The sequence below is a fragment of the Hirundo rustica genome, chromosome 4 (assembly GCF_015227805.2).
Source record: "Hirundo rustica isolate bHirRus1 chromosome 4, bHirRus1.pri.v3, whole genome shotgun sequence".
Lineage (NCBI taxonomy): Eukaryota > Metazoa > Chordata > Aves > Passeriformes > Hirundinidae > Hirundo > Hirundo rustica.
In genome coordinates this window covers 12106629-12133891 of record NC_053453.1, presented here as the reverse complement: position 1 = coordinate 12133891, position 27263 = coordinate 12106629, and the positions used below count along the sequence as shown (strand labels likewise).

The following is a 27263-nucleotide window of genomic DNA, read 5'->3' as shown; positions in this document are numbered from 1 at the left end:
GCGGGGGCGGCGCGGGGGCGGCGGGGGCGCGGCGGGGCCCGCGGGGCCCGGGCGGGGCCGGCCGGGCCGCTTATGGCGCCGCACGCCGCCGCCGCCCCGGAAGCGCTGCGGGCGCCCCACGCGCCGGTCCCGCTGCAGGCGCAGGCCGCTGCCATTGCGCTGCTGCGCGGCCCCGCGCCGGACGGGCAGCGCTCCGCCGTCTGCAGGCCGCTCTCGGCCGGTAGGTACCGCGGGCCGGCCGCGCCGCGCCGCCCCGGGGAAAGGCCGCCCGCCCGGGCGCTGGAGCTGGGAAATCGGCCAGTCTCGAAGAACTTTCCCGTTTATTTGACTTTAATTGTCTCTGTCTGGCGTGCTGTGCCTCCGCCGGCACCGTTTCAGCCCGTGTGCGAGCAACAAGTCCGGGTTCGCTGCAGGAGGGAGTGGCCTGGGAAGGGGGAGCGGGAACGCGGGGAAGATCGATCCAAATTTGATATCGCTGCCGCGGTTGCCTCCTCCGTTGCCAATAGGGCCGTATTTAATAGCGTTTGACACGTGCGTTCCTTTAACTTGAAAGCACCTTTCCAGATGTGAGAGCACGGCGAAGCCTTGGGAGGTCCCGTCTGATGGGGCGCGTGTGCCGGTTCTTGCACTCGTTTGCATGGAGCCTAAGAGAAGATTTAGCGATCTGTAACCTTGTGTGAGACTGTGCTTTTGTGGGTTTCGATGGGGTTTAATTTAAAGAAAAAAAAAAAAAAAAGAGTAAACCACAGAAGGTGAAGTTGCTTTTATGTTTTTGCTTATAGCATCACTACTCTGTCAAGTGGAACCTGTGGGAAGATGGTTTGAAGCATTTATTAAGAGGAGAAACATAAATGTTTCTGCCTCTTTCCAGGAGCTAGAAGATGAGAAGGAACTTTCTGAAGAATCAGGGGATGAAGAACTGCAGCTTGAGGAATATTCTATGTTAAAAACCCTTGACCCAAAGGACTGGAAGGTACTCAGTCAATACGGGTTGCTGTTAACTAGTTTTACCCATCAAGGTTATTTGCCATGCCCAGGTACCAAAGATCTTGCTCTTCCCCTCCTACACCCATCTGAGTCAGTTTGTGTCCCTTACCATAATATCTGGTGTGTGAAGGCAAACACATCAGGATAAGATCTTAGCTTTGAGCTGCAGTTTTTTATTCTACTGCCTGAAAGAGTGAAGATTTTCTTCTCCCTGTCACCATCTCCTTTATTCTGCAGTTACGTTGACACTCTTAATATTAACAACAATAATCTGGTTTTCCAATAACTGAATTTTCTAGTGCTTCAATCCAATTTAGATTAAGCTACTTGAATTTCTGTGACAGTGGCTTAATTTATTGATATCCAGTTATTCAGTAATTCATGGCAGTTGTTCCTGTAGTCTTTTCCCAATGTTTATTGAGAGAGGGAAGAATTTTCCCTCTTGCCTTTAAGAGGTGGGGAGGAGAACTGGTTTTCTGCATGTGTTGTGGTGGTTTTGGTTGTATATATGAGTGTTTATTAGGATTTGTGGTTCGTTTCTCTCAGAATCAAGACCATTATGCAGTTCTTGGACTGGGAAATATACGATACAGGGCTACTCAGAAACAAATCAAAGCAGCTCGTAAGTACCTTTCTCTCATAAGCATAACCTTTTTTTCAGATATACACAACTGGATTCCAGTGAAAATACCTGCATGTTGTGAACAAGGTTTTTACTGTTTCCCAGGCCTAAAAGTTTGTGTTGCTTACCAGCCTCTTAATTCATCAGAGGCCTAAATCTAGGGAATTAAAAAATTTCACATATCTGCTTCCTGGCCTGTATTTTATGTCAGCAGCCTTGAGACTGTAACTATGCATTTCTATATTTTTTGAGTCTGCAGTCAGGCTCAGTGAAAGGCAAAGGAACAGAGCTGTCCCTGCCCTGTGTGTTCCCCGGGGTTCCCTTGCAGCCCCCTTGAGAGTGTTGAGCTGCCACGTTACTGGTGCTGAACGTTCATGAAAGGGCTGCTGTTAAGAGTCATGCTAGTCTGAGTGTGGATGGGAATGGAGCATGTTGGGCTTCAGGACTTTATTTCTGGAAAGCAGTGTGCTTGACTGCAAGAAAGCTGCAAATATTTAGTGGAGGAAGATTTTCTAAGATTCTGAAGATTGTTCAGTCAGTTCTCTGGGATAAGCTGGTGGCTTTGTGAATGGGTCTTGTGAACAATTGCCTCTATAACTGCTGTGTGAGAAGAATCACCGTCTCCAGATATTTCCAAATGAAAATGGGTGGAAATCAGTGGATTTTCCAACTTACACAGGAAATCACATTGCCTCAGGCAGATGCTCCACACCACTGTGGAGCATTTGCTGCTGTGGAACAGAGCAGCACCTGTTCGGGTGGTGGGTAGTGATCTCACCGATCTTTTGAGCAAGAACCAGTGCCTGTCGGTTTAGGACCCTGACAACACTCACTTATTCCTTGGTGCAGTAGAGATGTGAGTCTTTCCCACCTGTGTATACTCTGTTTTCCTGTTTTGAAGGATTCTGATGTGTTTCTCAGGAGACAGGGTGCTGGAACTGCTAGCATGGTATCTTCTCTCTGGTATTTTAGAAAGAACCAAGAAGGTACATGGTGTGTGTTGTAAGGCAGTATGGCAAGATCTTTTGGCAAAGAAGTCGGTCTAAAATCTAAAATCTTTTAAACACCAAGACAACCTTGGTAGCACCTCCAGTAGATATTCTGTATGTGCCAGTGATGCCTTAGGATTCAAGGCCTGAGTAGGGGGAGAATTTAACCCACAGTCTTGTGTGTCTGCTCAGTGTTAGCCATGGGGAAGTGCAGCAGCATTCACAGACTGTAGTTTTCTTGCTAAATTTCACTTTGGATTGTGTTCAGAACATCAGTAAAGGGATAGAATACAATTTTTACTTTATCTGAACCATTTTGGTTTTCATTAGAAATAACAGCTAAAATTACATTCATTATTTTTAATTTTTTCGGTTATTTTTATATTTTCAGTTAAGCTAATTGTACACTTACAGACGTTAAAGCACTTTGCTGGGCATAACAGTAGAATAAGTCTCAGAGACTTCTTCAGATGTTGAGGTGGAATAGAGAATAGAGTTTCTGAGTTGTGGTTATTTTATGTCCCAGCAAAGATGAAATATTGTTAATTCTAACTGTAGTGTTAAATCAAAGAAAATTCATTAACTTCTGTTTTCTGCCAAATCTGACTGTTTGGTTTGTATTTTTATTTAAGTTTTGAATTAGAGAAATGCCAGTTGGAATTACTGTGTTACTTTGTAGTTTGAAACTGTTTCTGATGAATTTCTAACTGTAATGCATTTATGTGTTAGATAAATCCATGGTTTTGAAACACCATCCAGACAAGCGAAAAGCTGCAGGGGAACAGATAGGAGAAGGTGATAATGATTATTTTACTTGCATAACTAAAGGTAAGCAATTGATCTTGTTTGTTAGATACACTCTCAGTCTACTTGATCATCAGAAACGTATTTGTTGTGCTTTATTAGGATTTTAAGGAATTGTCAACGACTAAGCAGGTGGAGAAGTTCTTTTTCCGTTTTAGAAAACTGCATCAATGGATCACATTAGGTGTCACTTCCCAGCGGGTAGAAGCAGGATGGGAATGCAGCTGACAGACGTTTGGCTGCTGTGCCAGCTGGTGACAAATTGTGACACTTGTGGCAGTGCACACACAGATGAACCTCTGGAGGTGGCCCCATACCTGGAGTAAGCTAGTGAGCCATGGAACAATTCCCCACAGGCATCAACAGCAGTTGGAAAATCTGAATTCTAATGTGCTTGCTCTGACAACAGAACATGTGTTGATTTAATCCAGGTCGTCAGTTTCTTCAGCTGCTCATTTTTGCCCAGATGATCAACTGAACTCAGCTGAATAACATTTCCCTCTTGCCTGTAGTGGTGGACTTGGCAATGCAGGATTAATGGCTGGACTCTGATTTTAGAGGTCTTTTCCAACTTAATGATTCTGTGACCCACAACTGGTCACTGCTGGCCAATTCCAAAACATAGGAGCTGTTCTAGGTGTATGATTTACATCTCCAGAAATGCTTGAGAGCTTGGCTTTTTTGTTTATTTTACACAAATTATTTTCACTCAATAAGATTGAAGCGGAGGAAATCTTGGAATTTGTGTTTCTAAACCTCCTTCTCTGAATGTCTTCGTACACATACTAGCTAGTGTGAGATCTGTTAGACAGACTAATGTTTTCAGCCTCCTTTGAGTTGTCAGGAGGAAGGTTGCCAAAGGAAATAGTTTTTCTGTTGCAGACCTCTCAGAAACTGACAAGTATCTATGATGAGAACTACCTACACATGAATTCAGGATTATGCTGTGTTCTACATACATGGAGTGAAATACCATAGAATCTTACCTCTTAACTGCTTACAATCTAAGTTTGGGGGTAAACAGAAAGGAAAGCACAAAGTAGCAAAGAAAGGGAATAATGCTCCTAGGCAGCGTTTTGGAGGAAGGAAATACTAAAATGCAATTGTAGGGAAGAGGGACCTGGAGTAGGAGCAAACAGTAACGAAACAGGGAGAAGAAACTTGTAAAGGTGGGAGAACATAGGTTGGATTCAGAACGTGGTCTGATGAAGGAATGCGTGGGAGATACAGAGCTGGGAGAAGTGTGTGTGTGTGGGAGTAAAACTGGGGATGTGTAAGTGGAAGAGACATCTCTTAAATGGAAGAGGAACCAGTGGATATGCACAGAATTTCTACATCAGGAAAATGGTACTAGGGTTCCTGAGGCCGGATAATTGAGGTCATTTAGAGTGTTGGTGGAGGGAAGTCCTTTCCCAGAGGGAAAGGGCAGAGTGGCAGAGAGCAGCACATTGGTGGCCACTGACATTCCTTCCTCTCTCCACTGACACGAGCAGTGAGATCAGTTTACAGAACTGCAGTGCACCAAGGTCTCCTCCAGGTTATCACCTCCTACATCCAACCTTCAGGGTGCAATGTCCTCTGGCAGGGGTGCAGGCACAGAAATCCATGAATGTTTGCAACACAAATTTGATTCCTTTGACTTTTCATTCTTACTGAAAATTAGTGGTCGTTGTAAAACTCCACACTTCATTGAGAAAAAAGTAAGAGTACTGAAGCTATGGTTTGTGTGATTTCCAGAATATAAGATTAGTAATGTGAAGCTCCCCAGCTGCAGAAGTTTAAGAACAGGGAAACGGGGTGTTTGCATGTTTTGAAGAGTTTGTGTGGAGTTTTATATCCTATCCAAGACTCAGTACAACTTCATTGTGACCTGCAAAAATTCTAATGAATGGTTCCTGTTCTTCCCATTCTGACAACACATTAACTCAAGGACTACCTTTACTCTTTGCCTTAGTAGACCTTTTTGTAAATTTATCTTGCAAGGATCTAGTGTAGAATAAAAGTGTGAAGATGTCATGCCCAAACTCTCAACAAAATTTACTGCAATAAAATTAAATATTCTCTATTTTGCTACATCTTAATGTTAAATGTTTGGGTTTTTTCATAAATGTTCCTCCTACTTAGTTTAACAGGAATAGACAGCAATGCTTTTTTGGTGTCACTAAAATAATTAAACATCTACAGAACCTTACAGATAGATCAAACACAGATCTGAGAACATCTTTTTAAACATTTACAACCTTATGTCTGGTAAATTTCAGCTTATGAAATATTATCTGATCCTGTGAAACGACGAGCATTTAACAGCATAGATCCAACTTTTGATAACTCTGTACCTTCCAAAAGTGAAGCAAAAGAAAACTTCTTCGAAGTTTTCTCACCAGTTTTTGAAAGAAATGCCAGGTAAGCTACGTCTGATTGCCTCTGCTGTTGCCAGAGAATCAGCATTTGCAAACTCTTTTGACATTGTGTTTGTAACAAGAGGTATATTAATTTGCTAGAAATGTAATACAACTAAAATAGTTGCAATTATTTTTATTTCATTTTAAAATAAGCCGAATTGTCACACTAATGGCATTGAGTTTGACTCACGCGATTTTAAAAAAAGCTCTCAGCTTTCTATTACCTGCTGCCTTTCATCTTAAAGTTATTTACAATACCAAATGTTTGTGTGCTGCTGTCTAAATATTCCTTTTTTTAATGATTTCCTTCAGAGAGTGAGACATTAACAGAAGACAGTAATAGTCATGATTTAGCTGGTTAAAAGAGAAGATAATTGTAACTATCAATATTTGGTGGTTCTCTCTTACACTGTGTGACTTTTTCTGCATTTGATTCATGGTTGGCACTTAACTTGGTATTAAGGTTGTCATAATAGAAACCTGTCAACTTTTCCCTGTCTAAAAGTGCTTAATTGCGTGAGGCACTTTACAACATTCTGAACAATTATTATTTAAAGTAGTCTTACTCAATCTTCTATCAAGTATTCCATAGACTTCAGACCTGGATCTGTGGTTGTCAGATGAGGTTTTTCCCTTCTCTGCAATGGAAATGGATGCTATGTCATGGAACCACAAATTCTAGAGCCTGTGAAGATTTCCTAGAAAAATATGCAGTGGAGGCAGAGATGCATTATTCTCTTGCACTCCATTAAAATGTGTAGGAGACTTCCTGTACCCTACCACAGAGCTGAGTGATTCACACAGCACTTTCTGTCCACTTCCTGTGAGCTTCTCTATCAGGAGAATGTGCATGGAGAATTTAATATCTGCAAAGATAGCTTGTGCTCCATCAGGTCTTCTTGAGTCACAAGGCAGGAGGCACTCAGGCAGAAGAAGGTTGCTTTTTTGGGGAAATTCCCCCAAAAATGCCCAGTCTGGAGGATACTTAGGAGGAATTATGTTCTGTTTCTCTTTCCTGGTGCCCTCTCTGTGTTGGTGGGAGGGAGCCTTGAATTTTGCTTCTGTACTTAACAAATGCCATGTTATGAAGAGTGTATCTATTATTTCTTGAATATATCCATGTATTTTCAGGTGGTCAAATAAGAAAAATGTACCTAAGCTTGGGGACATGAACTCCTCATTTGAGGAGGTAGATGCATTCTATTCCTTTTGGTAAGTGAGCTGATGCCTCCTTTTCTATTCACAGTACTCAAGACATGCAGTATAAAGGGCTTGCAGACCCTTTGATGTGTGGGTTGTTCACTGTGGGTTGTCCCAACCGGGTGATGTCACAAAATTACCCCAGAGCAGTTTGTGCCTTCCACAAAATGAGCTGGCTCTCTCCTGGCTAACCCATCCACTTGTAAATTCATGGTTGCAGTGGGAATTTCTGAGTGCAGTGCCTGAGAACTGAGCTGACCCACAGACTGAAAGTCAGGTTTATCTCACCTAAGTTGTGCTTTTATTGGAGATGTCTTAGGTGTTTAAGCTCCCCAGGTAAAGAGATGTGTGTTTAGTCCAAAAATGTCAGTAATGTTTATGGCTTGCCTTACCTGCTAAATATGTGTGCTCACATAAAGACTAATTTCTCTCTGAACTCTAGACTGCACTGCATTTCCACGGCCCATGACGGGAGCTTAGACAGCTGTAGACATTTAGAGTGGGCAAGACCGATGCCATCCTGAAGCAGACTATGTCCCACAGTACAGACAGGTGGAAATCATCCTGCATTTTGACTTTACACAGTGTGGAATCACTGTAGGTGCAGTATAATTGTAAATTATGTATTATAAATTGTAAACAGCAGTATAGTTACCTGCAAACACGTAACAGTAAGACAGGTAGCTGATTTTTAACAGACTTGCTTTTCTTTTATTCACTTTTTTCTTTTTTCTCTTCTTAAATTTGCTTTAGGTATAATTTTGATTCCTGGAGAGAGTTTTCATATTTAGATGAAGAGGAAAAAGAAAAAGCAGAATGGTATGTAAGTAAAAAAAATTTTGACAAGAGACTGAGAGATTGATACAGCAAGATTTTCCACCTTTCTCTTAGACTGTAAGTCATAGGAAGAAAGGTAGCTGAGCCAAGTCTGGATTCCATTCTCATAGCTTAGAGGTCAGTTGTGGACTTGAAGTGAACTTACTCTGGGCTTTTTTGTGTAATTGAAGTCGTTCCTGCTTGCCTCACAGAGATATATTGAGGTGCTTTGAAATGTGTGTTCATTTAAGTTCAGACTGCAGTTCCTGCCAGTCCCAAGTACAGGTTGAACCTGGAGCGAGGACAGAGTGGATGAGCATGCAGGTATCGTTTCTCTCTTTGACTTGTCCTGAGAAAGTGATACTTCCTAGAATTTGGAGAGATGTGTTCTGATGGCTTGATGTTAATAACAATTATGTATTTGTTGATGTAGTGATAGTTGCTGAATTACTCAGACCATGTTGCCATGGGAAAATACATTCTATTTTTACCCCTTCCTGCAGTTATAAACACAGAATGTTCAAGTTGGAGCACCAAATCATTTAGTCTAAAACATTTCACAGGACACAACCCTTCACTTAGTAATCATCGTGAGACTGTAACTTGCATCGTATGAATCTCTTCTTCCGAGTTTGGCTAGAAATCAGTTTTGTATTTAGATTCAGTGGTTGTCCTTGTGCTAGAAGCTGTGATATTTAGGCTGTAGCTAGGCATTTCTCTTCTCTTGTGCCTCTTCTGCTATTGAATGTCTTGAGCCTCACCAGACCAACTGTTCTCCTGTGAAGATTCTGTGAAGGCACTGTAATCAATTCCCTATCACTTGTATTTGTGGTAAATCACACAGATGAACCTCTAGGCTTCTCATTGGAGGGATCTTGAATTATTTGCATAGCTCTTTTTTTCTGCTCATTCCTGTCATTAGTGTCCTTTCTCAAAGATGTTTAGACAAATGGTACCTAGTCTGCTGTACTTAGGAGAGAGAACTACATTACAGCTGCTGTTCAGATGGTCATGATTCTTGCTACCCCTTCTTGCCAAAGGTGATGTTGCTCGTGTTTTAAAGCTTCAATCTACTCGTATTAGTCTCCTCTGTTACGGGGATTGTTTCTTTGTTCTGAGGTATAGAGGGGTTTGGGTTGGAAGGAGCTTTAAATACCACATAGTTCCAACCTCCCTGCCCCCTCTATTGTTCTTAATGTGGTTGGTTGTGTGGATGAGGCTATAGACCCCCACTACAATTCTACCTCTTATCTTGACAGCACTGGTAAATATTTCAGATTATTTAGTTGGCCCATCTGTAACCTGACATGTATTTTAATGGAGTGAATCGGGCATGACTTTATCCAGAGCATCATGCTGCTTCATAGTGTTGTTTCTGTGTGGATGGGTTTATTTGACATGACTATATTCTGCAAAACAAGAGAATTGTGGCATTGCTTATGCTGCGGTCCTTTAATTAAATCGTATGCAAGCATTTCTGATCTTCTGCTTGAGTTTAATGTTAGGTGAGCAAGTGGGTTGCATTTTGGGAAAAAAGTTCATGATCTCATTCCCTACAATGACAGATAAGCAGCTTGGTTTGTCAGGTTTATGTAACTGTGTAAACACTTAGCATTTTTTACATGAGCTGAGGGTCTGGAACTTCAGTTTTTGAAGTCTATTTTTGAAGTATTCACAGAAGAACATCTGTGTGGGGGAAACTATTTAAGAAGCTTGTTGATGAATTTCTAACAGTGGAACTGTAAAGCATTAGCACTGAATTATGCTTTCCCTTTTAGTCGAGATGAAAGGAGGTGGATTGAAAAGCAGAACAGAGCTGCCAGAGCGTTAAGAAAAAAAGAAGAAATGAACAGAATTAGGACTCTTGTTGGTGAGCACACAAACTGCTGTTCTTTAAAGAGAGATTAGTTAACTAACTGTGGAAATCTCCAGGTTTTCTTCTATACATGATGCTTCCTTTCTTCTGCCAGACAATGCATACAGCTGTGATCCCAGGATAAAGAAATTCAAGGAGGAAGAAAAGGCAAAGAAGGAAGCAGAGAAGAAAGCAAAGGTAGAAGCCAAACGAAAAGAACAGGAGGCAAAAGAAAAAGTAAGTGAAGTACTTTATTTGGGTTGAAAAACTCTGCTTCATTCACACCTGAAGCACTGCTTCAGGTTCTAGATGTGTCAGAAGACTACTGATAGAATTACACTGGGTTTCAGAGATGTGTTGTCTTTGATGCCTGTGCACCAGGCAATGCAAGGCTGGCAGCCCTCTGAGAATGAGATGGAAACAAGGAACACAGGTCTGAAACAAAATACCTTTGAAAACTGAGTTCTTCTGTTGCATACACTTCCTCTGGTTTCAAGGCAAGCATTAAGTGCATAAAATGGATATGTCTGCTTGCCTTGTGCATGTGATTTGTGAATGGCTGGTTAGTATGAAATGCTCTGAGGTAACAGAACATACTTGATAAATATTAACAGTTTGGAAAAGATGGCTCTGAAAGTACAGGAATGAAAGGGAACTGTAAGGTGCAAAAAAGTAATGTAAAAGACATTAGAACACTGCAAAATATGTCAATAATGATGCTGGAGAAATATTGAACCACTAAGTTTATACTCCTAAGGCAGGTATAGGAAATTACATGTGGCTTTATATCTTCATTCTAGAGGAAGTCAGGATTTATAAACTGAGGGTCCTCACAGTGAGTACTTGACTTAATGCCAAATGGTATATGTTTCATCATGTCCCTCAGAATTCTTGGAAAACCAAACATTGAAATATTTATGCATTTTAAAACCCCGAAATATACACACTAAACTCCACCCAAACCAGAAACACATTTGGATATTGGACGACTGAATGACCCTGTAACAATCTGACCTGGAGGATTTTTTAACTTGGATTCTTTTTTCCTTTTGATTGCAGCAAAGACAAGCAGAATTAGAAGCAGCACGGTTAGCAAAAGAAAAGGAGGAGGAAGAAGTTAGGCAGCAAGCATTAGTTGCGAAAAAGGAAAAAGAGATACAGAAGAAAGCAATCAAGAAAGAAAGGCAAAAACTCAGAACAACATGCAAGGTATTTAACTATTATTACAATGAAATACAGGTTACATCAGACAAATTACTGTGTTTGCTTGTTCTTAGGGCTGGAGATGGGTATGGAAAGTGGGTTTACTAAAAAACCAAAATACTAAAACACATACTTACATGGGTATGAGTTACGAGTAAACCTGACCAGATAGGTCCAAATGCAGCAGTGGCTGAAGAATCCTGTGTGTTAAGCCTTTGTCTGAAGGAATAGGACAGTCAAGTTCAAGAACTTTGTAGAACGTGTATTTCTGCTTCCAGAACTGGAATTACTTTTCTGATAATGAGGCAGATTGTGTTAAAATGATGGAGGAGGTGGAAAAGCTTTGTGATCGTCTTGAGCTAGCAAGGTAAGTCTTCCTGCTGCTGCTCTCTGCTCCTTTTGATACCTGTCTTTCTACTAGCTCTCCATTGTAACTTAATAATTTATTTTTAGTCTGCAATGCTTGAATGAAGCACTTACATCCACAACAAGGGAAGGAGGAAAGGCGGCTGTAGTAAAACAGGTAATTATGCTGAGTGTTGAATCAAAATAACAGAGTAATTTGTGAAATCAACCTGTCTGAATTGAAGTTAAGATACAGCATAGCTGCTGTGGAATCATGCTTGTTAAAACACAAAGACTTGATTTTCAGAGTCCACAGGCAGAGGGATCTCTACTCCATTTTACATTGTGCAGGTCATGGCTGGTCAAATTAACAGGGCCAGCCAAGAAAAAAAATACACATTTTTATCTGTAAAGAATACAAAACCTACTTCTTGTACAGTATACACAAACAGCAAAGGAATCTCATTTTGCCCAACAATGTGTAGCAGTTACCTTGGGGGAACGAGGGCAGTTTTAACCTATTGTGTTACGCAAGAAAAATCCTAATCTAGTGTCTGTGACTAGAGGATAGATCCACAAAAGAAGTTAAGTGTGCTGCAGGCTGTAGGCACTAGAAGGGCTGGTAGGGTGGATACCAAAGAATGGGAAATGCAAGACACATGGAATAAAAATTTACAAAAACTCAGCAAGGATCTGCATATTTTCCATCGGGGAAAAGCCATTTAAATTTAACTAAAAGCTGAACCTACATTCTGCAGAAAGACTGAAGTGCTTTCTCTCATCCACTGTGGATTCACAGCTGTGGACTTTTTTCCATGATGGGGAATATGATCTGCCCCCCTCCCAGGGTCAGGTTTACTCATCAGACAATTTAAGACTGAAATGTCTCTTGTTCTACAGGGGACTGAATTAAATATTCCGTTCTCCAGGAGGGTGTTCCAAATGCTGGGCAGTCCCTCTTCTATCTGCTAAAACTATTCCACTAAAAATTATTAGGTAACTTTCCTTTTGCCAGGAAGGTTTTATGAAAAAGGTTTCTTCCTCTCACCTTTGGGCATCCTGCCAACAGCCATAAGTGCACAGCTCTTCTAATATTGCCAAGATTGGACTGGGCCCGCTCAGAAGCAGATGATTAAAGATGTGTCACATCACAGTCTCGAGATGTGATGACAGGTCACAAAAACGTGCAGTGGGTTAACTTAAGTAGTTTTTAGCCTACTAAAAAACTACACATGGCCATCTAACCCTGAGTACACACTTAATGACTAAAATCTGGAGTTCATTGCAACTTAGTTGTTCTCCATTACTACGGTTGTGCTGGGGTAATCAGATTTAGATACCAGTTAGGCTGGAAGATTTGAGAATCAGTGTATTCAACGTGGATGTTTAATTGCCCTCACTGCCCTTAATACTTTTGTGGATCTGTCCCTCTAAGTCAAATGTTAGCCCAGACATTCACACAAAGTTGAAAACTTTTGCTTTAATTCTTTGTTCATTTAATTTCCTAGTGAACCTGTGATGGATTTCTGCTATTAACTCCTAATCTTTAAATCCTAAAATACACACTTGGAATGAAGGGAAATAATACTGGAACAGATAACCTCCTCTGCTTCCTCATATATAATAAACAGAACAGAAACTAAGCAAAATCCAGGGTTCAAAGCAAGTTCAGAGAGGGGATTGTATCACTGCAAAATGTAACAATAATTCAGTAAGTAAATAAATAATGCTTATTTACAATCTTTAGATAGAAGAAATTAATGAACAAATAAGGCGAGAGAAAGAAGAGGCAGAAGCTCGCATGCGCCAAGCAACAAAGAGTTCAGAAAAGTCAACCACTGGAGGTGGAGGGGGAAGCAAAAATTGGCCAGAGGATGATTTGCAGTTGCTAATTAAAGCTGTGAACCTCTTTCCAGCAGGGACTAACTCAAGGTACTTCTCAGGTTTGGTGCTAAAAACCCTTACTAGCAATTTTTAGTTCAATAAAAAGCATAATAAAACATATTTTCACATCATTGCAAGTACTTTTGTCAATATAAGGACTTCCTAAACATCCTCCTTTTCTTTGACTCGTCAGCAGCCAGTGGTTTTTTTTCCTTGGTGCTTTGTGTCACTGGAGTTAGCTCTGGCCCTGTATCTTGTTTCCTGCCCCGATCTGGGCCTCAGCCCATCACCAAGATGGTGCTGAGGTGCCTGTTTGCTCAGGGCTTACTCCAGGGTAGGCTCCAGTCCTTAAAGCAGAGAACAAAACCACACCAGTTGACTGGGATGCAGGTGTGTAGGCATACAAGTGTCTAAGCTAATTCCAGGAGCTCCACAGTGAGGCTGGTTTCTCCTCTGTATGGTAGGTGGAAAATATCCCAAGACAGGAGTTAAGTGCACCAGCTTTCTGCAGGGGAGAGCCAGGGGAAAAGGGAAAGGCTGGGATTTACAGAGCAGCACTGGCACTCAGCTTACTGCTAAGCATCAAAAACAGGAGCACCCTTTAAATACTTTTTCCCAGGAATGAAATGCTTTCTTCCATATAGGATTACACAGGTTTCAAACATCTATTACAAGATTCTGATGCTTACTGAAATTAAAAAAAAAAATAGCTGCTGTACTCCATGGAGGTGGCATCAGTGCCTGTTTCTGCAGCTCAGCAGTCAGTCCTCAAGGCTCCTGTGTGATCAGCAGTACATACTGCCTTCATTTCTAAAGAATCCACTAGGAATAGTCTTGGGGCTAGGGCTGTTGCAGCTTTCTCCTGTTTAAGCTTCTTTACCTGATGTTTAGGCATTCTTCTTTGGGGCAGTGGACATAGGGTTAGTAATGTCTCAGTCCTTCAGTGCAGCCTGCAGTATTTAATGCCAGAGGTGTTCAGGAATTCAGGAAAGCAGCAGTTCAGCAGATTTTTCAGGATTAGAGGTTTGTACTTACCTACATTCTACCCATCCTTTTTCTGTATTGGGAACTGAAAACGTTCACCCAAGCTGATAGAATTCTTCAGTTAGTGACTGAAAGCTTTGCAGAATAGCTACTCTGGGATTTTACACATATTTAAATATGTTTGAACTTACTCAGGAGTTTATAAAAATGTGTACAGGGGCTTGACCATAGCTTGTATGAAGATAAGGTATTATGTAATATGCTGGTTTATCCTTTCTGTTCCTGCTGTAGGTGGGAAGTTATTGCCAATTACATGAACTTGCACTCTACTACTGGAATAAAACGAACAGCGAAAGATGTCATCAATAAAGCAAAGAGTCTCCAAAAGCTTGGTATCTTATATTACCTTATTTTTGTAATAACATGGTCTGCCTGCTTCTGTATAGCTGACTCTTCTGTGACTGGAGCTGTTTTTCTTGACAAAATCCTCTGTACAGCCCCAAAAGAAATGTAGTTCAGATGGAGGATTTAGAAGAGCACTTATGTGATTCAGTGTTTTCGTCCTAATGGCTCTTTTTTAAGTCAGCACCCCACGAGCAACCCTCAGGAGCTCTTAGTGTAGCTTGATGCCCTGATGTCTGGGATACATGAAATGCCAGGGCTCAGGGAGAGATAAATGAGCCTTTCAGAAAGCTCCCTACAAAGGAAGGCATCTAAAATAAATGGAACCGATGAAGCTCTAGAGATACTTTAAAATAGTTAATGGAATCCAACACCAGCGTAAGACACCTAAATGAATGTGGCTCATCTCCTCTTCAAAAATTACTATAAAAATGAAAAATTAAGCTTAGAGAACTCTGGAATAAGGTTACAAGGAAATTATACATTTCACTACAGAAGGAAAAAAAAAATACCCACTAAGTTTTCAAGAAGTGTCTGCATTACAAACCCCATAGTGGCACAAGAAGCACCTGGATTTTCCATGTTCCTGCCTCTCTGACATGGTCATACCCTGGGCAATGCATGAGTTTTGTGCCACAACCCTTACTTAAGAGAATAACCCCTCTTGATTTTGGTAAAGTTGCACATTCAGGTTTAAGATTGTATGGAACAAGTATTCCTCTGAGCACTATAAAGCAGGTTTAAGGGTTGGAGAATCTGACACTGAGAAGAGTGTACTGGACCGTGAATGATTTTTTTTTTAATCTACCAACATCTTTACTATTGTTTTAAGAAAGTAGGAATTGGGTTTTATGATTTTGTGATTATTGTAACTAATCTGCTACAGCATGCTGTCGTTACTATTATTACATCTGGCTTTAATATTCTTGCAATAATTATTCTCTTTAATGTCTGTTGCTCATAGACCCTCATCAAAAAGATGACATAAACAAGAAAGCATTTGACAAATTTAAAAAAGAACATGGTGTGGTGCCTCAAATGGACAGTGCTGCCCCCTCAGAACGATTTGAAGGTAAAGATGAAAAGGGAGCCCTTCTTGTACACATGCTTCCCCTGGGTCTCTTAGAAAGAAAGTAACCCAGAACTTAATCAGGATTTGTTTACAAACTTTCAGAGCAAGTAAGTCATCCAGGCTCTGGTCCCAGATTTGAGGGTTTCTGGTACACACAATACACCCCAAAACTGCATGGATTTTAACTCAACTATAATAAGTTTTACAATATTTTCTAGACTTTTTTAAAAATATCTCTTCCTGCTCATTTTTGCATTTAAAAACAGGATCACCTCTAGATTCATCCCCTTGGACTACAGAAGAACAAAAACTTTTAGAACAAGCATTGAAGACTTATCCAGTAAATACTCCTGAAAGATGGGAGAAAATAGCAGCAGCTGTACCAGGCCGGTCAAAAAAAGACTGCATGAAGCGATATAAGGTAAAGTCCCTCACCTCCTCCTGGGACTGGCACTAGTTCAGGTCTTCAGGATTAGTTCAGGATTCTCTGAGAGAATCCTTTAATTTTACTGTTCCATTGCCTCCCAGAGGTAGTATCTGACGTAGGCAAAATGATGGAGCCTTATGGGAAGCTGCTTATTTTTGGTAACTCAACCCCAAAAGAGCAGTAAGGACTAAATGTTCCTCAGTGAAAATAGTGGCTCTGGAAGCTGGGAAGCAAAGTCAGTGTCAGGAAATTTGTCGTGTAGTTTGACAGCAAGCTCTAGCACAGGGTGAAGTCCTATCTCTAGCCTCCTGGAGGTAAAGTTCCTGGAACATGAGCATTGACCTTCCATCAGTTGATTCATTTCTAAGAAAAATTGCTCTACAGTGTTAAACTATGTAGACTTCTCGTTATGTTGAGAACTAGAGTGTTTCACAGTAAATATATGTAGTATTCAAACCCACAGCATTGTTCACAAGTTACATATTGAGTTAAGTTTCTTTTCTCCCCACTTTCTCTTCAGGAACTCGTGGAAATGGTCAAGGCAAAGAAAGCTGCTCAAGAACAAGTGATGAATGCTACTAAAGTCAAGAAATGACTCTTACTGACAATCCTTGTTTTATAATAAAAATGCAAATATTGTACATGTTTCCATTGCTTTCTTCATCATACAGACACGCAGGAGGGGCTGGCTCTTGAATCACAGTCTTCTCAAAAGCAGCTCCCAAGTTTTAAACAGGTGTAGTTGGTTTTTTGGATATTTTTTGTTGTTTTACGGGTTTTTTTAAGCTAAAATATGCTGGAAGTTCTTGTTATTCCCTACTCTCGAAGCCAATGCATGCCACTGCAGATTCTGTTATATTCTGGAAGTTGTTCAATTGGACCTGGAAGTTAAAGAAAGTTGGCCATGACACATGCTCAACTCACAGCAAGGGGTCTGGAGGGGTTATGGGAGAATAGGGAAACTTATACCACATACCCACGGCAGCAACTGCAGGATGCTTATCACAGATGTACTTAGTGCAGATTTCTCTAATAGTCTGGGCATCAATAGCCTAAAAGGGGTAAAAGAGGCACCTTTGTTACAATCCCATCTTAAAACCATTTCTGATCTTAATTTTGTATAATCCAAGGGAGCTGGCAACAAAACACTTGAAAATTTTCTCAGTTGGAAATATTTTCTCAGCTGAACAAGAAATACAACTTAATATGTAGTTCCTTTCTGCAGCAAGTAATTTTCTTGATGGTCTGCTAGAAGTTGCAACATGAGTGCCACTTACTTCAATTCTTGCCTCAAGTTCTGGAATTGGGATTCGGCGCTTGTAACACAACATTTGTCTTCCGATGTCTTCACAGATTGGTGTAGACCCTAAAATAGGGGGAAAAAATGCTTCAGTTACCAGCCTACAGCTCCACAAAGAATAAAAAGTTCTCATAAGTCTCACCATCAAGTTGTAGCAGCATATTTGTCTTTAAAAGATTTTTTGCTCGAGCTACTTCGTTTTCTGTAACGCTTGTGCAAAGTCTTATCCTGGAAAACAGTTTAAATCCAAAGGCATTAAATAATGGTAGTCTGCAGCACACAAGATTGCCTGTGATAAGGAGGCGCATAGACATGACTGCACCTACCAGGCACTACTTTTCTGTAGACAAAGCTGGTAAGACTGGTTGGAAAACAAGCCATGGATACAAAGCAGCAGCCTAAGAGCAGGGGTTTTGGAAGCATGCCAATATACCCAAGAGCAAGTTTTTTCTCTTAGAAGAGCTGTATTTCATTTTATTAAATAACTATTTTGAGGCAAGTGCAGTCTGTACTTGTTATCTTGAGAACGGATGTTGCTAAGAAAGTAGGAGCCAAGCAACTAGATATGAGTTAATTAGCCAGAAGGCAATCCATTACTTCCTGGCTCCTCTCTTGGTGAGATAATTTGCCACACTGCCTACGGAACATGCTGTGAGGAGAGGGGGATGCATTAAATAGCTTAACACTAAATTCTTGGAAGAGGACACCAGGGACTGTGTCTTTCCTGGTGCTAAGCTGCAGCAAACAGAGTCAAAGTGAAAACATTTTTTCTCCACAAGTTAACAGGGATCTCCTAGAATAATGGTGTGCAAGAAGTGATTTATGTGATTAAAGAAACTCCTCATTTTCAGTACTCGTTTCAACTTCACTCACTTTAAATCAAGTGGTCTTAAGTAACATGTATGTGTTTTTAATAGCATCTGCAGTTCAAGCTTTACAGTTGCATCTATGGACATCCTTGAATACAGATTTAAGCCTCAGATGAATGAATATTGTCTAGAATCACTGGTTTCAAAATCCCATATGTAACAGCTCAATTTTTGTTTCTCTGTGTATTCACTAAAACTGTCTAACACCAGCACGTGGTACCTCAATTGCAGACTGGGTAACCACTAATACTGTCTGGTAGTTGCACACATTCATTGCTCTCATCCACAAATATTTACTCTTTCAGTGGTGGCACTTGCAGCTCACAGGCTGTACACTCACTGAGTAGTGTTCTAAAGGTCTGACAGTTTCATGACTTCTGTCATTTGCCAGTCAAAAAATAAATAAAATCCCTGCTGTGTTTTCTTGTACAAGGAACAAAACCTACATCTTAAGCAATTCACTCCAAGTAAGGGTGCCAAAAACTGGGTGCTGGGACTTGGCTTTGGGTGCCGAAGTTTAGAATTTGATGCATTTGTTATTCCCAGGCAAGACAGAGCAAAGAAAAATATTCTCTTTAAATACCTTCTTTGCAAATTGTATTCCTCCACTAAAAACAATCTTTTCAGAGAAACAGTTGCTAGCTTACCATTCTCTTTGAACAAAGTGCACCATGTCCTGAATAGTGGATGGCTCACAGACCATATAGAGTCCCCATAGCCCTGTGTCAGTGTAGCAGGTGTTGAAGGATTGGAAACTGTGACACAGGTTACCATGGCAGGCAATCTGAGCAAGTTTACTGGACAAATTCTGCTGAGGCAAAAGAAAAAGATATTACTTTATGAAACTTTTTGAAAGCTTACTAGTCACCTCCATGATTTCCCATTTTCATTTCAATGATGACAGAACATGCAATAGTAGCTACAAGGTTATCAGCTCTTCATTTCAACTGTTTCTTTTCTTGCATGTACTATTACCTTTCATAATACCATCACAGATTTGAGCCAAAATCATAAAGACACTTATGTTCAAGAAAGGGACAATTAATTACTGATACCCACAGGTTCTCATGACATACAGGTATAAAGCTGTATATGAGGGCTGGCAAACCTCAAGTCACCTCTATTTTGGTGGTTTAGAATGACTTCTTAAGATTCTCCTAGATCCCGGGTAACAAACTCTCTCAGACTCACAACTGGAACATCTTTTGTGTCCTGGCAGTGCCCAAGTCAGGGAGATCCCACCAACCTCATGAAGAGCAGGACGGTGCTTGCAGGTTCACTCACCACTCCTCCTCCAAAGGAGCGATCCCAGTTACCTATCAGGGTATTGGCCACCATGAGCGGGATCGTATCCGGGTCTGACCAGCCAGCTGCTTCCACAGCAATGGCCAGGTGTGCCAGGGGCATCTTGTCATCCCTTATCCGAATCTGCAACACAGCAGAGCAGCTCTGGTGCAGCCTGTACACACTTAGGGCAAAGGGCAAGTTCAACAACAGAAAACAGGCTTTTCCATTACGGGTGGATTACAAAACATGCACTAAAATTAAAGCATATAAAGATTAATTTAACATCAGCCTTAAATGGTGCCCCTGGGGCAATTTCAGATCACTTTGCCAACATACACAGAGAAGCTTTGCAAGTCATTTTATGACTATCAGCAGCGAGGAAATCTGATGACTTTGCAAAATCTGAAAAGAGATGGGAATAGAACAAAGATGCCTCAGTTCTCTGCCACATCCTTTAAATGAGTGATTTTGAACAAGTGGAAATGCTCCAGTACTGTAGTCAAGAGGATAAAAGGACAGCAGGAGCAGGGATAAGGAAGGTATTCCTCTAGGAAGTGATGAAGCATAAAAAATGGTGGCAGTGAGGCTTATCCAAGAAAGAACAGGAAGTACTGCTTTGGAAAGCAGCTACTCCATTGCCACCACTGGGGGCAAGAAACCTTTTCATGTGCTGAGTCTGTGACAGAGCAGCCCTCTCTCCTCCCCAGAGAACACATGTCAGGGGACGTAAGGGCCAGCTCAAAACACCACCCAGCAGCTTACCTCACTACCTGTGAAGCTACAAGGTGGCAGGGGTGGCAGTCCTTCTTCCGGAGCAGATGGCAAGTTACCAAAATGGCACTTCGCCAGGTCAAGTAGTTCATCATGAGAGACCCCTGAACAAAGGTATTTCACATGCTTTGTGATACGACTCTGTAAACAGTTCATTTAAATTGCTGCACAGTTTAAAGACTCAACTAAACAGTAATTTTTTGTGCCCCTGCTTTAATACCCCACTTTTGGATTCCTCACACATTCCTTTTATATAGAGCAAAATCCTCACGATTCCCCCTTGGTTCTCTTTAACAGCCTTCCATTAAAACTACATCAAATAAAGCTCTTTGCTCTCTTTCAAGTCTCAATCTTATTTCTTCCTCTCTGCATTCCTTGCTATTCCCCCTCCTCACACCTTCTAAGACCCTTTTTTTCCTGCCCACATGGAAGAATGACTTTGGCCTCCAATTCACTTCTCATCCCTGATTTAAGATTTCTGGAATATTACTGAGAGGAAAAGGGAACAAAAGCTCATAGGTTATGAATGCACAGGGCTAACAACAAACAGGACCTACTGAACAGTGGGTAATTCATCATGTTGTTCCCACAGACTCAGGCCATGGATTCAAGCATAGTTTCATAGGATCCAGGGTGAGTATCCCATACTGACCTCCAGCAGCAGCCAAGACCATTCTGGGTCCTTTGTAATGTGTTGTTATGTACTCCACCAAGTCATTACGATTTATGGATCTAAAAACAGGAAAGAAGACAGCACTACTGTGTCAGTAAAATTTACTGGAGTAAAAAGAGATAAATGCATACAACAATACAATAACAAAATAATTAAAAGTGCTGCCAATGTTCAGAGCAGAGGCAGAAAGCTAAAATAAGAGTGACTTTCTAAAAGGCAAATAGGAACTGGATAAAAAGCTCTTCTAGCTTCCTGAGGACTGAGAGTTCCAACTCAGTCAGGTGGAGACAGGATGTACTAACGATCTCCTTTCCTTTGAAAGCAGCACATTTAGCAGTTCCCTGATCTGTACTGGCCCAAACAAATGCTGAAAGAGCAGCACAAACACCATGTGCTTACAGTAATGCCTACATGTGACCTATAGGAAAAAGAAATATTTCCAATTTTGTGTCAGATGCACGTTTAAGGAACATGAGAAAAATATGGCAAAAACCCAAAGTCATGCAGAGAACATCTGAAGTTCACATACCCTTTGATACCTGCCTACAGGGGAACTAAGGTAATACAGGGGTTCTACTTACAATTATATTCAGTGCAATTTCAGCTGCCCTTCACTGTAAGAATTAAATCTGACACTGTTCTTTACATTTTAGACAAGTCTTTCTCAATATATAAAAGTTACCACACAACTAAAGACAGACATAGTTTTGGACATACTTGATATTTTCAGTGGGTCCTAAAATCGTCCGTCCTAGGGCTGTATTCTGGTAGGCTGTGGCATGAAGGTAATCAAAGACAACTTCTTGTAAATTAGTTTCAACCTCTTGCATCTCTCGAAGTATAACTCCTCGCTCACGCTCGATCTCTGCCTCTCCCAGGGTACTGTTCTGAATTATGTCAGCAAGAATTTCCACAGCTAATGGCAAATAGAGATGGAAATGAAAAAAGTATTCTCAGACTACTAGAAAAATCTGGTTCCAAAAGTGAAATCCACCCCAAAGAGCAAGCGCTAATAAGCCTAGCAAGGGGACAGGAAGAGAGAAGTTCAAAAGGTATCTTATCTTGGGACTCCGAAGAGAAAAATATTCCAAATATCAGCTTCTCTGCTGCCTCCTTTCCAAACCTGCATTCTCATGTTCTTGTGAAGTTCAAGAACAGACTTTCACCTGGCAAGGAAGGGACTGTAACACTGCGAGAGCATCATTCTCTGCCATCTCACTGGAAGCTGGAGAGCACACTGTTCTTTGCAGCTTTTCTGATGAATGAGAGCAATTACCTCTCGGTAAATCTTTTGAGAAAGCCTTTGCATAATACACAGTTTGTTCCCTGGACGTGTATGCGTTCAGATGAGCCCCCATGTTCTCAATCTCTAGTTCAAGGTCTAACTGAGATCTCTTCTTTGTTCCCTGAAATAGAACAATAGAAAATCACATTAGACCCTTCAATTCATCTACTCATCATTACTACTACTTGTCTGGAAAAGTCATAATCAAGAGAAAGAAAATGTGTTCTGGAAATAAAACTAGCATACTAAATCTCTCCAAAAGAGAGATTTGGATTGAAAGTTAGATATAAATCCTACTGTGCTCCCAAATGAAAATAAAAAGCTGGCTAAAGAGTGACTCTGTGTCTTCTAAGACTATTATAAGAAGGTAAAAGTGAGTTAAAAATTAGATCTGTGTAATCCATAGTTGTCTAACAGTTACACAGAACTAGGATTTTAGTTTCATTTTCTAATGGAAACCAAAGTCTTAGCTGTCCATGTTATTTTTCTCATTTCAAATTGGAAAACTTATTTATGCAATTCTGACAAAGTTTTTATCATTGATCTTTAAGGATAAATAACTTAAAAATCCACTGTAAACATCTACATCAGTATTCACACTCACCTTGAAAGCCATATGCTCAAGAAAGTGAGCAGTTCCATTGTTCTTCTCATTTTCATACCTGCTTCCAGCATCAATCCAAAGTCCAACCTCAGTGAAGAAAAAAAAGTCATTTTACCAACCCACAGCTTTGCTACGGTTTTTTCCTTAAACAGAGCTGGTTTTCAAGAAAAAGAAAATGTTGATCTTCACAAAAAAATTAATTACAAATCTATAAAAGCCTTAAGACTTATGTCCTGGCTTAAGTTCTAGGAACAGTTGTTAATAAATATTAAAATGCAAATGCAATTTAGTTCCACAAGGAAATGAATAGATAGAAGAAACCTCTCCCTTTGTAAGTTACTTACTGTGCATGTTGAGAGTCCAGAGTCTTCTGAAGCTACTTGCAAGCCATTTTCCAAAGGACTCACCCTAGTTTCAGGGACATTTAAGATTATTTCTGTTGCTGCTTTGGAAACTGAGAGCTTCCCTGTTCCAACATGCACACGCTGGAAAGAAAAATCAACAGTCACGCTCAGATTGTTTAGTTATATCCAAAGATGCTTTTCTGAAAAATATATTGTTAAACTTAAGTATAGAGTCTGTGGCTCCTTCTTGAAGCATGAATTTATAAGGGAAAAAATTCAGGACTGCTATTCACCACTTCTTCACATAAGGGAAGCAGTAACCTGAATCTGAAACAAACCCTGAAGATTACTACAAATGAGGAGATGCATCTGCTGCCCTCCATTCTGACACAGGAGCTGTTACTCTCATCAGCCAGCCACGCTTGTTTCCCACTTCTGCCAGCAAGAGCCTGCAGGACCTTCACCATCTGGAATTCTCCTGAGTACCTGCTTTCTGAAGCGAAGTGAGATATGGCCCAAGGGCCTGTGCCAGGACTGCAAATCCATCACCCATTGATCAGAGCAGCACAGACATGTGGCAGTTAAAGCACATTAAATGAGAGCAGGATAGAAAAAAAGGGAAGCTTAATGCAGTTTTTCAATAACAAGAAATGCAACTATGTATCCCAAACTGAAGCAAACAGCTATCTCAAAAACTGTGATTTAAACGTTTCAAATATGCAAAGATTTCTCTCCCCATATAACTGCTCTAAACATGAAAGTACAAAATCCAGCTCTCATCCACTCTCCTCCTAGGCTAAGTTAGATCCCTCAAAACTCACTTATTTCAGAATCAGAGCACAATTCAAGTTTGAAGGAACCTGTGGAGGTCTCTAGTCCAACTTTCTGTTCCAAGCAGGATCAGCTTGGTCAGATCACTTTGCTCAGGACTTTTTGCAGCAAGGTACTGACAAGCTCCCAAGATGGTAAGAAACTGCACAGCTCTGTGAGCAGCCTGCTCCACACTGCCTGACTGCCACATATCCAGTTTTTCCTCTCTTGTTTCAACTTACGCCCATTGTCTCTCACCCAGCCACCGTGCCCCCCTGTGACAGGACCGGTTTTATCTTCCTGACAACCTCCTCCTAGGTGCTGGCACAGACATTTCTCACAGTTCCTCTCACGGGTCCAGCTGAAGCCATGGCTTCTCCAACCTGAATATGGTCCGGACCCTCAGCGTCTCCTCACAGGGCACATGTTTCAGCCCAGTTCATCCCTGCTGGACACCTCCAGTTCACTGACACCCCCCTCACACTGACCAGCGCAACCTGATCACTTACTACACCTCCCGCCGTGCACCGCGCCGCTACCGCGACTACAACTCACAGCATGCACCGCGCCCCACGGCCTCCAACTCCCTGCGCCCCCTCAGCGGCAGCCCGGGCACCAGCGTTCAGAGCCACCGCGGCACTCAAGCCCCCCGCGCCTCCCTTCACTCTGCTCCCCACCCCGCCGCCTTACCCGCTGCGCCGCGGTGGGCGCTCGCACCAGACGGGCGGACCAGGGCAAGAGAAGCCGCCGGGCCGCTGAGCGTGCCGCAGACGCCGCCATCTTGACGCCGTGGTAGGCGGAGCGAGGCGGAGCCGGGGGCCTCGGGGGCGCGCAGGCGCGGGGCAGTTCCGTCAGCCCCCGGCGGGGGGCGCAGTGGGGCAGCGCAAACTCCGTTGCCCATTCCAGGGGAGGTGAGAATCGGGGAATGTCCCGGGTTGGAAGGGACCCACAGGAACCATCGAGTCCAACTGCTCGCCCTGCACAGGACAAGCACAGCGATCCCGCCGTGTGTCTGAGAGCGCTGTCCAAGCGTTCCTGGAGCTCTGGCAGGCTTGGGCTTGGTTTTAATGGTCCCGCTGTCCTCAGTGCCCCAGAGCGGCGCAGTTGGAAAGCCATTTTCCTGCCGATATCCCATTATAGCCAGGTTCACCAAAGCGCTGCCTTCCGGTTGCTCCGTGAACTGCCGTGGGCACATCCCTGCGGCTCCTTCAGCTGCCCCCGGCCCTTTCGGCAGGGCTGGCTGAGGGCGCTGCGCTTCCTGCGGGACAGACCCGCCTTGACTGGGGAAATCCCGAGGCTGGAATAACCTGGAGTCTTCTGAGAAGTGTATGCAACGGAGCTGAAACGCTTGTTATGGATAGGAGGGTTTCATGCACAGCAGTAAATTCAGCACTCCACCGAGCCTGTGCCAGCGCCGCTGAACTACCTCGGCTCCAGACACAGGACTCCAAACTGCTGGGAATGGTCCCTCCCAGCTGCCAGGGGCTGGAAGGGCTTGTGGGAATGCTGCTTGACAAGAGCCACATTTGGCCTGGGAAAAGTTCTCGAAGTGTACTGGTGAAAGCAACGTCAGTGCTGAAGATTGTTCTTGAGCACGTGTGGAATGTATGGCTGTAGATTAATAGGTACAGACTTGCAAGAAGCATCACTTGGTTCTGACTTCGTGGTTGGTTTGGGGGTTTTTTTGGTGGGTTTTGGTTGGGGGTTTTTTTGGGGTTTGTTTTGTTTTGTTTTTGTTTTTTGGTTTTGTGGGGGTTTTTTGTTGTGGGTTTTTTGGGGGGTTGTTGTTGTTGGTTGGTTGGTTACTTTTTAAGGGTTTTTTAGGGAATTTTCACTTGGTGAATAAAGCATTAGCTCAAAAATTAAGGAAAACCAGGGAGAAATTCTGTAATTTGTCCCACCGTCTGTTAAGTGATGCAATGTGAAGAAACAAAATGCCACTTAAAAAAGAAATCTGTACTACTTATGCTGGGGGAAGCACTGTTTCTAGGTACCATTTTCCTAACCCTGAATGCCTCACATGGTAGCATTCAGCACTTCTGACACCCTCTGCCTCTGTACAGATACCACAAACCTTCCCCGTCTTGCCTGCTCTAAGAAGAGGAAGACAGCTGAGCTCTTGGCACATGATCAGGAGGAAGAGGTTGAACATGGTGGGAACTGAGGATGCTTCTACTCAGGATGATCTGTCTCCTGCAACTGCCAAGGTCCTGTTACTCACAGGTGATTCTCGAGAGCTGTCAGAAGTGTTGCTCCCTTCCCCCAAAACATTATCAGTCACATGCAGATTTTAGGTCACAAAAACTACTGTGATTCTTAAAAGACATGGGATTGTTGGTAGTTTCTGAGCTGGCTCAGATGCTGAAGTATGAGAAGGCTCTGAGATTTAGCTTCTCAGACTCCAAAACATGGACCAGTTTCAGAAAAATCCACTGTATTTTAAATGTATAGCTTTTTGGAGGTATTTTGTGTATATAGGCAGGTCCTTACTCCTTTGGCAGTTCAGAATGAAATTGCACCGACTACCCTTAAACGTTTGCACTACCAGTTCATAAGCTCTGTGCTTAAATAGCAGCTTAGTCCTGCAGCTGGGCTTGTCCAGTTTCTGTCACAAGGACTGTAACTGCATAAAAACAGTAAACTCCCAAAGCACAATATATTGCATACAATTAAAAATGAAAATGGTACTGTTGTTAACACATAGGTTAAAATATAAACTTAAATGCTAAGAAACCAGATGCTTCCTAATTTGACAATGATGCCTTGACCACATATGGAACTGTAGATCTCTTATTGAAATTGTTACTGTTACTTTGCTGCCTGTACTATTTTAGTGCCCACACAGCCTGTGTAAGAGGGATCTTGTAGCTGCAAAGCATGCACATCCTTTCACCAGAGAATTTACATTGGAGTCAAATTAGTTTCCATGGAATAGAAAACCTAACCTTATATTAAACTAGCTACTTCTTTTTTTTTGTTTGTTTCATTTCTCCCATTTAGTTTATGCATATTCAAAAGATCCATCCAGTTCCAGCATTTTTTAAATTTCAGATAGAGCTCTGTCAAGTTGTAAAAGAAAAAAAGCAAAGCACCAATCTGTGCAACTGAAAATTAAAATTAAGCTTCTGTTCCATTTTACAGCTAGATCTAACTGATCTCATTATGCTGGGACTTATCTCAAAGATGTTTTACCAGATTTCACTAACCCATTAGCCATCCTAGAAATTTGAATCCTTGCTAGACATAGAATTACAGCTTAAGATGAACTGATTATCCCCATAACATGTCTCCTACTTAACAAAATAGGAGTGTCTCATATGCAAATGTA

The 27263-nt window shown here is 41.8% G+C and overlaps 2 protein-coding genes across 4 annotated transcripts; one reads left to right on the top strand and one right to left on the bottom strand.

Moving 5' to 3' along the window:
- The first annotated feature begins 137 nt into the window (after positions 1–137).
- On the top strand, positions 138–16638 carry DNAJC2 (DnaJ heat shock protein family (Hsp40) member C2). 2 transcript variants are annotated; one of them, XM_040063376.2, is made up of 17 exons: positions 138–220; positions 783–973; positions 1534–1609; positions 3328–3426; positions 5664–5805; positions 6936–7016; positions 7758–7823; positions 9599–9690; positions 9791–9912; positions 10735–10884; positions 11157–11245; positions 11332–11401; positions 12971–13155; positions 14383–14483; positions 15458–15565; positions 15832–15986; positions 16513–16638. In XM_040063376.2, the coding sequence occupies exons 2-17, from the start codon at positions 941–943 to the stop codon at positions 16585–16587; spliced, it is 1644 nt and encodes a 547-aa protein (XP_039919310.1). In that variant the 5' UTR covers positions 138–220; positions 783–940; the 3' UTR covers positions 16588–16638. The 2 variants fall into 2 exon arrangements, with proteins under 2 accessions (XP_039919310.1, XP_039919308.1); XM_040063374.2 differs by lacking the exon at positions 138–220 and having other exon boundaries at positions 767–973.
- PMPCB (peptidase, mitochondrial processing subunit beta) lies at positions 15390–24737 on the bottom strand. 2 transcript variants are annotated; one of them, XM_040063378.2, is made up of 13 exons: positions 24626–24737; positions 23126–23266; positions 22782–22868; positions 22169–22298; positions 21610–21808; positions 20872–20951; positions 20211–20323; positions 19446–19589; positions 18809–18969; positions 17435–17520; positions 17270–17358; positions 16969–17044; positions 15390–16873 (listed from the first exon to the last, which is right to left on the bottom strand). In XM_040063378.2, exons 1-13 carry the CDS (start codon positions 24713–24715, stop codon positions 16809–16811), a joined length of 1461 nt encoding a protein of 486 aa, XP_039919312.1. In that variant the 5' UTR covers positions 24716–24737; the 3' UTR covers positions 15390–16808. The 2 variants fall into 2 exon arrangements, with proteins under 2 accessions (XP_039919312.1, XP_039919311.1); XM_040063377.2 differs by having other exon boundaries at positions 18809–18972; positions 24626–24736.
- Positions 24738–27263: the final 2526 nt, after the last annotated feature.